General features: G+C 39.9%; 1 protein-coding gene across 1 annotated transcript; it reads right to left on the bottom strand.

The window, feature by feature from the left end:
- Window positions 1–126: 126 nt before the first annotated feature.
- LOC111263468 (kelch-like protein 3) lies at window positions 127–15,154 on the bottom strand (the record flags this gene model as incomplete). Its single annotated transcript, XM_022838565.2, has 9 exons — window positions 13,110–15,154; window positions 7,302–7,427; window positions 3,615–3,849; window positions 3,262–3,441; window positions 2,783–2,875; window positions 1,232–1,387; window positions 866–976; window positions 446–523; window positions 127–264 (listed from the first exon to the last, which is right to left on the bottom strand). Coding segments are annotated over exons 1-9 (1,149 nt in total), but the record flags the coding sequence as incomplete, so codon positions are not given.
- Between the last annotated feature and the right edge of the window lie 126 nt (window positions 15,155–15,280).

Genomic DNA, 15,280 nt, shown 5'->3' with positions numbered 1-15,280 from the left:
TTAGATTAGAGTCAATATGAAATTTCATATTGCAAGTAAAGCCGTAACATCGGATGCGACAAACGCGCAAAGCAAAAATCGATTTTATAAACCTAATTTAGAAAAGACCAGGAAATCCTAACAAACCTGATCTCTTTGAGGATCGTATAGATCAACAGTTCGCACCCTTAAAGAACCGTTGAAGCCGCCAACTGCAAACACCTGACCGTTGAGTACGGCGACTCCTGCGCGGCACCTGCGTGATGGCAGGTCTGGCAGACTGACCTAATATGATCATTGTTTTGATAGAGAAAAATCAAGGATGTACATAGATCGCTGTACGTGTATAGGCATTCAATGGTTATTGCACACGGTTAATGTATCAACATGAATAATTTTATAAGGGCTGTAAGTTTGGGTAAATTCAGTCCATAATTAACTTTCCGTTTTCTATATGTAGACTTACCCATCTCTCTTTTTTAAAATCAAATCCTTCTACGGATCTGATTGCTTTTGGCGCTTGACCACCAACCACCATCAGGATCTACGAGATAAAACAAGATTCGATGAAGATCTTGTAAGTGATCCACCTTTATTTTTGGCTACTGATTCTCATCGCTACTTCTGTGTTATATCTATGTTCTCTGCGTGTCCTAATGATAGCATCGTAACTCATTTGAGCTAAACTCTTTATCGAAGTAAACAAATTGTCATAAATGAATGGCTGATCTACAAGGTTGGGATGTTTTAATTGGTCGTTGTTAGTGGCGTACCACGAATCTTTAAAGGCTATGAAACGCTGAAATGACAAAAGTGAAGGGATACGAGGATTGCGATAACCAATAGAATCACGAGAATCTTTTTCTTGTTCAGGTTCATAACTAACCTTAGGTTTTCCCCTCGGTTGACGAGGCTTGGCGCGTGGAATAGTGTTTTCAAACAGATTCTTCTCTTCGTCTCTCAAGAGGTGATACTTCATAGCTTCGATCAAGAAGTCCTGTACAGCAAATACGATTGAAGTCGATAGTCAAGACAGACGACATTAGTATTTATTCTACTGTTGGGTACCGCTTTCATGTCATATGTAGACTATTGCCTTGTCTATGGTTATTATGCGAGCTAAATGGTTGTGACATTAATGTGACGACGATTTGTTTCTTTTGTAGCAATCAGCCCTTCTTGATACGATTTATTAAAAGAAGAATATTTTATGAAACATTTGTCCGTACACTTGTATATTAAGTACACACACCTTGCAGTCCTGACTGGCTCGAAGGTCTGCTTCAACACGGCTGACGAGAAACTCTTGCGACAGAAGAGGAAGCCGTACGTGTTGCATTAGTTCGCCGAGAGCTCTTTGTCGAGTTGGTGGAGCAAAGCGTACCCAAAACATCACAGCTTCATAGACCTACCCGGTTGATTCCAACGAAAAGAAAAAAATTCGTTACAAAAAGTAACTCAATTGGTCGTTCAGTATGAAATGCAAGATAGTTGTCTTTTTGTTTAATAAACGTAGATCTTTTATTACCAATTGCGACGCGCACCATTGTCACCTGTGACCTTCTTTTGTCTGGCATAGTTCTTACCATAGTAACCTATTCATTCTGCCGCTGTGCAAATCTAAGGCACAAAAGTCTCCGAGGGCAATTTTGGTATCACTATGAGATTTGAAGAACATTCTTTCTGAAACGCTGCTAAAATTGTGAAAGACCCATTCGTCTATGGGCGCATGTCTGGTTGACCTGCCGGATGAAAGCGAGCTTTCGATTATGACTTCTACTTTTTTGCCACCGTAATTCTTCCGGTAATACAAGCGGTTTATCTTTGTTCATTAATCTTGCTTGCTAAGTACAAATTCAAGATCCTCCAATTGTTGATAGTACATTTTAGCCGTAATCGACGAACCAGGACTCATACAATGGATAACACCTGCACTAGATCTCAAACAGACGCCATAAGCTCTGTACAGCTGTTTCAAAATGACGTCCTGTCAATTCAGTTGCATCGGCTCACTAATGTGATCGCCTTCAATTGCTGTAAAATCTGTAATTCATCACAGCCATTATTCGATGTAAAAATGAGTCACCGCTATAACATGGGAGCAGAAAGAAAGAGTCCGTGCTGTCCGTGCTCCTCGGATTTTTACTGCTTCATTTACATTCGCCTAACCTTTTTACCTTCTTAATTCAACCGAGGAGTGGATCCGTGTACTTTGAGGTGGGTCGGCCTAGGCCACAGCTTTGTACGCCCTGTTGTTTACTCTAACAAGAGATGTTCTTCTATGAAAAGTCCAAAATTTCTTTCCCGGCATTTTTGAAATTAACAGATAGTTCCGCTTACAGTAATGAATTTTCTACAGATATAAGGTTTATACAGCATATTGTCTTTTTCACTATATCCTTAGGCTGTAAGCTACAATGGTAACCGCTTGAATTTTCTAATTTTCTATGATACACAGGAACTTAACTACTGAAAACTCGAAAGCCGAGAGAACGATTCAAATTTGAAGAAGTCCAGGTGCGTTATGAATACAAATAGAGAATGCCGTCATTCTGAAGTGCAAGAATAATACTAGACGACCAAAATCGACACTTCATAAGAAAAATGCGTAATTTTTTCTATAACGGAAGAATTTCTGGCAAATATCATACATCTGTGGACCATGTTATAGGCACTCTTAATATTGAAAGAATATTCGGAGTATGAATTTGAGGCGATTAGTAAGATAAAGAGATCTGCTTGGTAGCTTCACTACTAATTTAATTAGGTTCAACTATATGTCCTACTTAATCTTAATCTTCACCTGTTCCTCGGTCTGTACGCTCAATTTGTCACTTCGAATTAATTGTGCCACTTGCGCAGCCGTTAAAGTCAGGAATTCCTCATGTTGTACCACCTGCAGGTATATAATAACTGATAGTCTTAGTAATATATTGTTCATAGTATACAACAACTGATATATAGATAGAGACAACTGATATGTCCAAACATTTTTTCCAACAATTTTATACTGACAAATATAGAACTGCGGCTCAATACGAGAAAAAAGGCACACAGTCGCCTGAGTTATGTATATAACATCAAACTATATCAAATATTTTACCTATGTATCCGCGTACGGATTTGTTCAATTTTTTTTTTTTTTTCTATCAATATTCAGTTGAAGTCGTTGTTCTAATTACTGCATGAATGAGAGTTACCGAAGTCCTAGGAGGTTTTTCCTTCAAGCTGAGACAAAATTTGGCTAACATACGCACAACAGTACGCCGACCAATACCGTACCTCGACGAAATTTTGCTCAATGAAGCTGTCAGCGACAGCCACGAGTTCAGCACAGCCGTGTAAATCTGCAAACCTTCGAATGCCCAAGCAGTTGGAGGGATGTAACTGTCGATGCAGGAAATCGCAGCAAGCGTCTCTAACGGCCGTAAGCTGCAACATACCAGCGGCTGGCAATATCAACTGAAAACAACAACCAAGAAAATAACCATGGCACATGCAGTCAAGAGTAAATGCAGTTGAAATTACTCCATCAGAAGAAAAATAACCACGAAACACGCACAAACAGAACAATACTTTCTGGAAGATTTTCTTCGTCTATTTGCGAAACTTAGCTTCAACTGATTTCCCTGTACCTGAACATTATCTTCGTCGACATGAATCTGGCCTGAGTAGATATAACCAACGAGCAATAACAGAGCGTCCCCTTCAAGTCCCTGCAATGTAATTGTTTCTCTCCGCTGTTCCTCAAATACAACTGGACCGGTGAACATTGCCCGAAAGTACGGTGAACACGAAGCTAGAACAAGCCGATGCGCTTTTGCTTCCACCCCACTTGCTACTAGCGTCACGTCGCATAGGTCATCTTGCCTAACAGAAAGCAATCCATAAGTTTTAGGGTCCTTCACAAAGTTCAGCCAAACACGGGCCTAAGATTAAAACAAAATGATTCGACTACATTTTTTTTTAGTTCAAGATCGATCCCCTTTGATCCGGATTAAGTACACGTTACAGACTGTAATGCACCCCGATACGTCTAGTTCAAGGGTAATCAATGATCAACGTCAATGAAAAACACCTATCTCATTCGGGTGTTTCTGCCATTTTTGTTGTACACGTTCAGATTATATCTGTCTACAATACATATTCTCAGGCGTATTTAGCTTTCATTTGAATCGCCGAACACCATTGAATTAGCTATGTTACTCAGCAGACGACAAAGTGAACGTCGTACACGAATAAACTAGTCTCATCGTCAATAGAGGCTATAAATAATAATAATAACAACAAACAATTTAGTATGAAAAGACATAATCTAAATTGCAAAAAATACAGTTTCCACGACAGGCACAGGCGTAGATAAAAACAAAACTGCGATGAAGTTTAAAGTAAATTGCCTATTGCTGACCGTAACTTCTTATAATAGAACAAAATAAGTATACTAATAATCGTTGAAATCTAACGTCGTTAAATAGGATACAGAAGAGTTTGTTTATACTCTCCGAAAACTGGCTAAACAGAAATGCAGCTCGAAATTTCACGTCTAAATATTCTGCACAACTACATGGAGATTCCTGATAAGAATTTCCTGGTTCTCAATTATTTTGAAGAATGACTGATTGAAAAACGACGTTGTGTCCATATTTGTCAATAGTGTCGTTTTGCTTCTATAGCCGTGTAACAAACCCGCATCTCTCACGATCACTAATTTGCAGGATGCTACCGAGTGAACTACGGGACGAAACTATTGTTTTATGGCAGGATTTGTTCAAATGACGCGAAACAGGGTTGATGAATTATCCTTCGTAACTTCTCGTACCACACGAAGGCCGATTCAGTTTTTCAAGAAAACGAGAGATCCGTCGTGGTTACGACGCCAGCGCGTCGTTTTTAGAATTCGGAGAGGTCAGCTATTATCCAATTCTTTCGCACTACATGAACCACCTTCGCCTACATAATTGGTAGCTTTTGTGCGGCTTCTAAAAGAATCGGAAAAGACTTTTGTGAGGCAGATAGGAAAATCTTCGATAGAGGCTAGATTGTAAAGAGCTCCATTGACTAAAATGCCATTTTTTTTGGATCCAAAAATTAAAGGGTAACATATTAAAGAGGGGAATATCAGTCACCACTGGATCATCCAAATAGACCCAAACAGTTCTTTTCGGGAACAGTTGTGCCACTTCACAACTTTTCACCGTGCATTTTTGGGCTTTTTAGCCTACTATCAGCCCGACATTCCAGTCGGATGTCATTGTCTATATATAGCATATTTAAACAACACTTTAATTAGCCTATATATCTACAAATATCGCTTTACGCACTCCAACTATTAACAAGTTATTCGCGGATCAATCAAGCAATCTTTTATTTTAAATGACTAGTGAGTGATTTAGGTCCCGAATCGAATGTGTATAACATTCAAGAAATCTTGTTAAAATTTCTGCTTCTGTTCAAATACAGATCTAGAATTAACGCGTGAAAAAAATTAGACAGGTCATCCTGTGTATCTAGCACAGTTTTTATATAGAACAAACGCACTCGAACGACGCGGTGACCAAAGCTCGAATTGATTAGGTTCCTATAGCGTGGTTACCAGTGGATGATAATCACTCTAGCAACATACTGGAAAATTATTTTTAATTTTAAGTATTTCGTAAACACCAGGTATGGGATGGTGATTACAGATCATATCCGCCTTAGTATCTGGAACAGTGGAAGCTAAGAACAATTGTACCACCTGTCTTTTTTATCATGTCACGTACGGGTACGCAAATCACTAGAGGCAACAATATACCGCTTCTGCTTTGCCGATAATCCGCTTGTTTACATACTTTATGTAATTCTAAAACGAAATACTTCCGCCTTGCTTGGCCCCGGATCTCGTGGTTCCGCGTAATGTTCGCGTGCTTCGAAATTTACGGACAGATGAATATTACACCTTGAAAATAATTGTGCTATCGTAGTGAACTTCTTTATGCATGACCTTCCAGGCGAAATTTCAAATGATTTGTACTATGGCATACACATTAACGAACCGATTAATAAATCGGCCATTGACTAAAGAAATGACCAACTCAGTTAATACGATACGTTGGCCGGCGAAAGCCGCTATTCTGCTGCTACAGATTCCGGAACGTCCAGTTTTGCGTAAAATTTCGACCATTGGTGAGACTAGAAGTGCACCAACATTTGATCGAGATTACTAGCGCGTCTGCGCGGACGACGACGACGACGACAAATAGGTATCTGAAATTTCCATTGGAGTTGGCAGTGTGGCCCAGTTGACATCAATCGCGTAAGAATCACGTTAAGTGTACCGAGCTCATCAGTTGTCCGATGGAGCGGTTGATATACACGGACGGCCTTTCAACAAAGTCTTATGTCTATTACTTTGAAAACGTTCATGTTCTTCGAAAAAAGCAGACACCTCTAATATTTTTTTTTTCGTTAAAGCGATAAGTCATAACTGGTCCTAACTTGATATAAAACAGGCTGGGACTGTCGTTTCAAAATTCGCAGTATATTACAAAAATATTACAGTGTGCGCTTTCAGATAGGCTGTATTGTATAAACTGTCCAATTATATTCATTCAGATAGCTTTCATTTTTTTTAGATATTCTATCATAGCTTGTGAAAATGTATGCATCTAATTGGAAAGTTTGCAATGGAGGTGCACAAATGACCACATAATATGATAGAATCTTAGAAATAAAATAAGACACCAATATCAAAATGCAAACATCCTACGTATTCGCATGGGTACGATTAGACAAGTCTGTTCTACAGCTTACGCTAATATGTACCATCACTAACCGCGCAAACGACGTGTTTTGAAACGGCAATTTTGGCCTACAGTAACTCAATTTAGGATTGATTTCGACTCGTATTGTTATCACTTCAAGGCTAAGGCTCTAAAAAAATACTAGAAATAGGAAACGCTCGAAAATGTATGGTTGGCTAGAGGGAAATGTCAATGCACCCTACCAGCCTTTACAAAGCGTATCCTGGATTAAAATATATCATAAATCAATCGTTCGTCACTTTAGTTACTACGTCAACTAAAGGAAGGACAAACGGCTTCGTTAAAAGGTTCGGTAGCAACCTATGATTTAGTTGATGTTTTTCCAAAGGAGCTCGAACATTGCGATTGTAGTACTGCGAATCGAATGGCAATGATAAAGGCTAGCTCATCTGCTCGGCTTTATTCTGAGAGGAATCATTCCCCCTTGTATTTATCTATTGAAAAATACGAGGAATTCAAACTTTCGAAGTACACATAATGGCAGACGACGCATTTCGAAATTCAGCTCTGATAACTCACTGTCTCAAAGAATTCATAATATCGAATGCGCGATTTGTGTGCTCGGGGTTCTTAAACGCAGCTGGAGGAGTCCGCAATTGACCATCAGCGCCATGTTGCTCCAATTTAAGAGCGAGATCTGATTGCCTGCAACAGAAAGAAACGGCAAATAATGATTCTTATTAGCGATATTTAGAAAAATATTCAAAAGAATAGGCCTCCCGCCTGTTGCTGTGAGCGAAACAAGCTTCTTGCAAAGATGTTGCTTTGCGAAGACTTCAGACCTAGTAACGAAGAATCATTTAGGAGGGCGTCACATATACATATGTGAAATGTATGTATCCGCATGGCAATGCGATATACGCTTAAAAGCGATCACTACCCATTGTCAATAGTAACTATAGGTTGCGCGGCTAGTTTATCGATCGCTTCCGTCTATTAAAATAATAAGTTATTAGATGTCTTTACTTTGTACAGTGGAAATATTTTCTTAAATAATGAAAAAAAAACAAAACTTTTAGCAGTAAACTATAGCAGATAAGTAAGTGTAATGTTACATATAGGGACGTGTCGGCTCGTCGAAAAAGTATCAACCGTTTCAAATTAAAATGAAAACAAATCTACATTTTGTATTTTAGAATAATATTGCTAAACTACATACACGCTATTTTGATTTACGAACTTCCGGTATTTCTGGGAATACAATAATCCCTTCACCATGAGTGGTTCATGAGAACGTGCTTTTTGCGCTTTCTTCATTGAAACTGAATCAACAACACTGAAGGTTTTTTTCGGATACCGAAACAATTGACAGTTTAGTGGTGCAATATCCGGGATATGCGGATTTATTAAGATTTCCCAGCGAAGTTCTTTAATTTTCTGCTGCATAATTTTAGCTGCTTTGTGCAGAGCTCTTGTTTTTTGACGCGATCACACCAACTTATAATATTATAAGTTGGTGGTATTATAAGCAAAGTCATGTATTATGACTTTGCTTTAATCTTGTCAAATACGCAACATTACGTTCCGTGGCGTCGGGCTGGTTATTTGCCACAAATCGTTAAGTATTTATTATAGCGCATTATTGGTGAATGTGATCCACTTGATCCACCAGTTCAGAAATAGCTCGATTTTGTTGCATTTCTTTAGGGTCTCGCAGATGGAAGTACGACCCAGTAGGCTCATTTACGTGAATTCGTGTGGCACCCAGACATTCAGATAGCCACTTTTCTGCAAAAGATTTGAAAGCGCTTGGTAAGCGTGGATTTTTAGTTTCTTGACAATATTATGGGGGTTCAGCTACCGGTCCTACGGTAAATTTTTCTTAACTAACTTTCATATTGAAATTTCCGAAACGAAAGCAATAGAACTATTTTTAGCCCATTTGTTCTGATAGCAATCTACTTCTGATGATCTTGACGCATTTGTTTATGGGCCTGGAAGCATTCGTTTTTTTATTATAATGAAACTGTGAAATGTAACGGATTTTTGCAGAAATTTTACACATCTTCAAGGCGCTTTATCCAAAATGCAAATCAAGCCATTTCAACAATCTAGCGCAACTTCCCCTGCCGGCAAGTCTCAGCCCTCGAATGACACATACGCGTCTTTAAAGCCACCTAGCTAGAACAACGGTCAATATTCTTTTCGACAAGCCCATAATTGAGCGAGATTCCTTTAAACAGAACTAACAACAAACCACATATTTGGACTTCTCATTTATGCAACCTATCGCATCTTTGAAAACGATATCAGAGAGTGCTAATAACTCCAACGCTTATTTCAGTTCAGGATACCTGGATTCATTCCAGGTTGTTGGCAATTAGCGTGTTTGGGCCATTTTGCCAAACAGTCGAATAAAACACTGCTTTTAACAATAATAGTCGTGTATTCGTAAAGAAATATTCAATAGCACTTTCATTTCTCGTCATCGTGTACCACTCAAGTATATGTCCTACGAATTTATGATCAAGCTTGGCGTACACTCAGATAGTCGCTGTATGGTAAAACTATTTGAATATGTTAAACCACACTGTGTTTCGATCCAATACAAGTGCAATTTGTTTATGTTTCTTCGAAATTGACTTCCTGCTTGTGTAGACCATCGCCGTGATAAGCTGGTACGTAACGTATTTGCCTGCTAATCTTAGGGACACGTTATGGTCTAGGCACACTCCGTTTCGTGCTACAAGTTAGCCGCCTTATAGAAGGCCTAACGACCTTGCCAAACATGGAACTCGAAACGTAGAGGATTACCCGATTCAATGTCTTCGTTATTCGCCAAAGGAACCTTTTCCAAGCGGTTTGATAATCGAAATAAATGGGATAATTATGAGCGACGACTGCATGTAGATCGCAAACACGAGGTTGCCAAGCTGTACTGCTCAATACTCACTTGGCACTCGAGTGCACCGCAAACATTTTCTATGTACATATTGTATAGATACAATTGCCCAAGCTTACATATGACGCACGCTTCGATAAAAACATTACCACCGATTTCACTGTACGTATACATTTGCCGAACATTAAAATACTTAACAAAATGTGTATAAACAGGCAACTAACAGCGCGATAAAATCGTTTGCAGTTATATTACCTAGTAAACTCAATACACTTCGGCTGTGAGTATTACAAGGGGCGCGCTTAATTACGCGTGCATGCTATTGGGCGCGTGTATTCCTGAGCGTAGCGTTCTATACATGTTCAGCTACCTATTATATTTTGATTAATATTGTCACCTAGGCACTGTCGAGGTGTTCGTTTCGGAAGCTGTCAATGATAGATAAATTACTACACTGAAATAAAACAATGACACAATATACAACACGGTGGTCAACGTGTCGACACTACCCAGAACATACCTAACCACAATACGCACATATGTATTATATTATTTTTTTTTGTAGCTTATCTCACCGACGGAGACTGACTACCAGTTATTACGTAGTTCTGTTGCTGAAGCAAATCGTTCCGACTACAATAGCACGTTTTCTTGTGATGTCGTTCGCAGCGTGATCAGTTGTTGGACTTAAAGAGAAGTTTCGTTGCTGCTAATGTGAATCAAGCACAATGTTCGTGACTCTGAATTTTCCACGCTTTCCAACGCATCGATATAGTTCCATAAGTGTCTCTCGATTAGCGCTGTGCGATTGTACCCAACGCCATTATAGTGTACACTCATATACGCACGTAATAGTGCGTCAGCCATTATGCGTATTCTTAGTTGTAGGGAGCTATCCCTGAACGGGAAACGTTAAATTATCCACTGATAAGGATTCAGGTGAAACCTTACATTGCACGCGTTCAATGCAAAGCGCACACGCGCAGTTGCCTGTTGTGGCCAGAAATAAGGAAAACAGAATAAATCTTTAGCCCGGTCGCCGAAATCTGCATATGTTAGTAGAAATACAAGAAAATGTTACGAAATACACATGTGCGATGTTAAAGCCTCTGGTTTACATGTACTGCAAGAACAATATTGGAAGAAGCACATCGGTACAATGTTTCAACTAGATTACGTTTTAGTACTTCCTAGATTGTTACGACGACCTACTGTATGAGACAGCGGGGAACAACATCTTATTTGCTGGCAGTGATAGGTCGCACAGTTTTAATATTCCGTATATAGCAGGTCGAACGTCTTCTTCGAATCTTCCTCGTGCCGAGAAACAGCTACATACGAAGATGCAGCCGCGTATTTCCTTTCGTTTGACCTTACCCATGTAAGTTACGTCCTACAGTTGCAATTTGTGATTTTCTAATGAGAAGAAAACAATTGAACGGACGATTTTCTTTTTTGCACCACCAGAAAGCCATTAAAGTTTCACCAAAGGTCACACCGCTGCCCTGAGCAGATATATAGATTTCCTTCGGTACAACTGCTTTCACTTTTTTAATATGAGCTCTACGGAAAACTGAGTGATACCTTTGGTTCTGTAAGAATTTTTTCTCACTATTTCCGTACACAAAACAATTTTACGTTTCGAACAAAAGCTAACAGTGGTAACGGTAATCATTTAGGATTGATACATTGAAACAGACAAACCATAGCCATATTTGTTTACTATGCAGTAGAACCGAGTACGAAGGAAATATGACGTGTATACGACGTTCACATTACCAAGGATTTCCTTAGCTAATCAGTCATTCAGTCAGCAGAGGAAAAGCTAGAGTAAAGATGAGAACGAACATCTGTACCGGAAATTACCACGAGCCCTCTTTTTGCTTTTCTCTTTGGTTAGTAATTCCGATCTGCCCTGGCCAAGTGCAAATTTTGCTGCTCGAACTGTACTAGCGTTGCACCACTTCGAAAAATGATATATGTTCGTTTTTTTTTTTTTTTTTTTATGTTTTACTAAACGTTCAACGATTTACACCGTACTACACCGTGAGGCGTGGCGGCTAGATTTTCCTAGCGGAAATAAAATGTTCCTTGTTGTGGCATACGTATAAGCGCACAAGCAATGATGATTATACCCTGTCATAATGATACTCTTATGATTGAGTTGCCCTAGTTGCTGTGGTCTCATTTTGGCTGAACCGCTCTTAACCGCTGGTGCCTATTATGTTCGCAATGATGCATCTACATATAGCAAATAAGTCAAGTAACGCGAATATTAGAGCAATCACTGTTGTTAGTCTTCTATGGATACCTTATTTTAAACCTACAACATGGACACCTTATGTGTTGCATGTTAGGCTCCGGCCAGGATTCATTCTTTCACAAACCCTACGATAGTGCTATTTCGAAGTAAAGTATCGTCAATACGACAGATGATTATGTAACGATACATAACTTAGCACTCTACGGGTAGATGTGATTCGAGTCAAATAAGGTTTAACAACACATCCAGAGGTCCGAAAGATTCATATCATGGCTAAATAATAACTAAATGATTTATATGAGCTTGTATAGGAGCGAATATGTTGCTCAAGTATAGATTTTCAGCTCGGACCACCTGTTTCCGGAATCTTGATTCAAGATTCCGTAGATAGTCAACATGATTCGTGTTGATTATGTCTAAATTGTATACGTCTACTAACTCAGCGATCAGGGAGCGTGAGCCGCACAGGTGCGCTTATGGACCATAGCATAATTTCAGCAATATCTAAAATATCATCTAATGTCAAATCTAGCTAGTAGTTTAAGCGATAAACCTCTCCCCATGCTGTAGGTACCACTGTTAGTGATCTGAATAAGACAATACATTGAAATCTACAATTTTCATCATTTTACTGTTACCGAACGCATTGTTAGATACCGTCAAAGCGAGTTCTGATAACCACCTTTTATATTTGTCGTCACAGACATCCAATTGTGAGCTAACGTATGTGCGAAGCCAATGAAAGATAGTACTAACGTTTTCATGCTTACCGAGAGAGTTTACCGAGAATAGCTAAACTATCTATACATCTGTCGCGCGGACATATACACATAAGTAGAGGGCAAATGCATATTTTTATTGATATGCAAGAACACAAAAAGCGTGACACGTAAAACGTACTAATCCACAAAGACTCATAATTGCCCTAATAGTTAGCCAGAATATCTAAGAGTTTTAGCTAGTTTTCGTCCGATAATCTAGCGATGTATTGAAAACTTCAGGACACAAAGATTGGTAGAGGCGCATCTTTGAGAGAGCACTCAAAATCGTAAACAACTAGAGATTTCAATGTTCTTAACGTTACTTCATTTATGCTCGCTACAATAAAGGCCAATAAGTAACAATTATAGTGCCTATTCGACATCTGACGATAGTAGCGAGTCAATGAAAGCATCAAAATACGATAGGATAGTATAGGCTGAAGTGCTTTTCTCATACTCACGTGAGGTACTCTGAAGATTCCGGTAAAGACATCGTCCCTTACTCTGGTGATCGTTATTTTTTCGTAAGCTTGTTGAACAATTATTTTTCTGTTTCTGTCATTACTTTTTTGCCCTTTGCCCCTCTTTTCTTTCTGCCGTCAGTAGCAGCAAAAATTAGACAAATAAACAGCAATCAGGTAAACAACAATCCTGTAATTATTTCTCCGATCTTGTTCCGTTTCTAATTTTTTTAAGCGTTCCACATGTCAGTTTGAAATTTGACGTACCTATCACATGAGCACTTTTATCTTTTTAAACGTATTCTGCAATTGAATTTACTGATACGTTGCCGCATGCCCCTTATTTTTCTCGCTGATTTTTATCTCACAGACGAGTGGATTGGATAACCTACGAAATCTTCAACACGACCACCAAAATTCAACAACAAAAACAAGAACTCAGCAGAAAATGAGTCACTTTAGATGAAGACTTCTATTCACTCTTTTATTCTAGTTATATCATCGTAGTATGGTAGTATATTCTGTTTCTGTTTTGGATGACTGAAGACACCCGTTGTTGCTGCCGTTGTTGTCGTCGCCGTCGTTGTTGTTGTTGTTGTTGTCGGTGGTCGCTGAGCACCTGCAGAGTCGCTGTCAGTGCCCCTGTGGTGGCCTGCTTTGATTTAACGGTTGCTTCCAACAGCAGCGTTGTCGGACGCGAGTCTCCTTTTTGGGTGGCCGTGTTTATTACGTTAGACGTACATGGCGGCAGATGTGAGACTGCCACGCCTGCGAGTATCTCGGCTAGTAAAGTAGATACGTTAAATGTGCCACCCGCGCCGTTACGGCAGCTAAACCAGCTGCAGCAACTCTGTCTAGGGGCGTCTACCTGACGATGCCACAGACCGATAGTGCATTACACAGTTCGGATGACAACACCCTATTATGGTAATTACACTCGAAGCCAGTGATGTATAAAGATCACTATTAAACTGGAATTAGTACCTCTATTACTCCGATTGTTCTTGTTGATCGTAATAAAGATCCTCACTATAAGTCGTTGAACTAGCCTTATCTTGCGCTATTAAACGCTTCTCTTTTCATATCTCCTTAATGGCAACCTCCTTCGAGAAGAAGACGTTACCAGCATTTCTCTTCCGGGCAACACCCGTTCATTAGAAATCGTTACGGCTGTCATATAACCACTCGCCGGCAATATAAGTTCAGTCGCACAATAAAACTCAGTCATTTACTACCGCAACAGAACCAGCTGATCATTTTCGAGTCCTCATGCCCCAGCATTACGCACAACACGAACAGCAGTTGCTCAGTATTCACTTGTTCAGTCATGGCCAAAGTAGTATATACGCACGACTAAAATAGAACTCACGCAAATAACTCTATCAACATCCGCAGTGGTTCCAGGAGCAGGGGAAGGCGCAAGAGGACGCACGATTTCGACTGTTTTCGGCCCATCCGTCCTTTCGGGATACGCCGTTGTTGTCGTCGTCGTCGTCGTCATTGATGATGACGCTATGTTGAGGTCATGAGTTTTGTTTGGCGGCTGTCAGACTCAGCATTGTAGCCTAAGACATAACATCTGGCAGCTTGTAATAGCATTGTGAATTCCAGCTTAATTATGAGTGACCGTCCGTGGGGTATTTGCACATTAAATACTCTTGGAGGGCGTATCTTACGAGCATTACGCTATCGACGAGGACGTAACAAACATTTCTACAGTGAGTAATCCTTGAAAAGACAAAGCAATCCGCATTGAAGGGTGGTTGTAGCAGCAGCAGCAGCAGCAGTTAGTGGTAAATTGAAATTACTAGCCAAGTTCTATTGTTGGGTAGTTCTCCAACCGAGAGATTGTGAATGTACGATACATGAATACCGTGACAGTAGCTTTGCCGACAATCCAGTGCGTCAAGTAGTAAGCTTGCCATCCATTCTTCTTTATTAGTCCTCTATTGTACTATATTGCAGTGAAATAGTTTGCGTTGTGATCACAAGCCGTTTGGCTGTGGGCATTAAGCCAACGGAGGAACGGTAAGCGAGCTCACGGTTTCCCTCCCCCTCACTTCACTCGCCCATTAACGTCCAGCACGCACCGGAGTTCCACTCGCTCCCCCGCGCGCGCCACTTCGCTCCACACAGCACGTATTGTGCAAGCACCATCAGCAATGAACGTT

The sequence above is a fragment of the Varroa jacobsoni genome, unplaced genomic scaffold (assembly GCF_002532875.2).
Source record: "Varroa jacobsoni isolate VJ856 unplaced genomic scaffold, vjacob_1.0 scaffold_768, whole genome shotgun sequence".
In the NCBI taxonomy this organism is placed as follows: Eukaryota; Metazoa; Arthropoda; class Arachnida; order Mesostigmata; family Varroidae; genus Varroa; species Varroa jacobsoni.
Note: the sequence above shows the minus strand (reverse complement) of the source record. Positions and strands in the feature narration are given on the sequence as shown.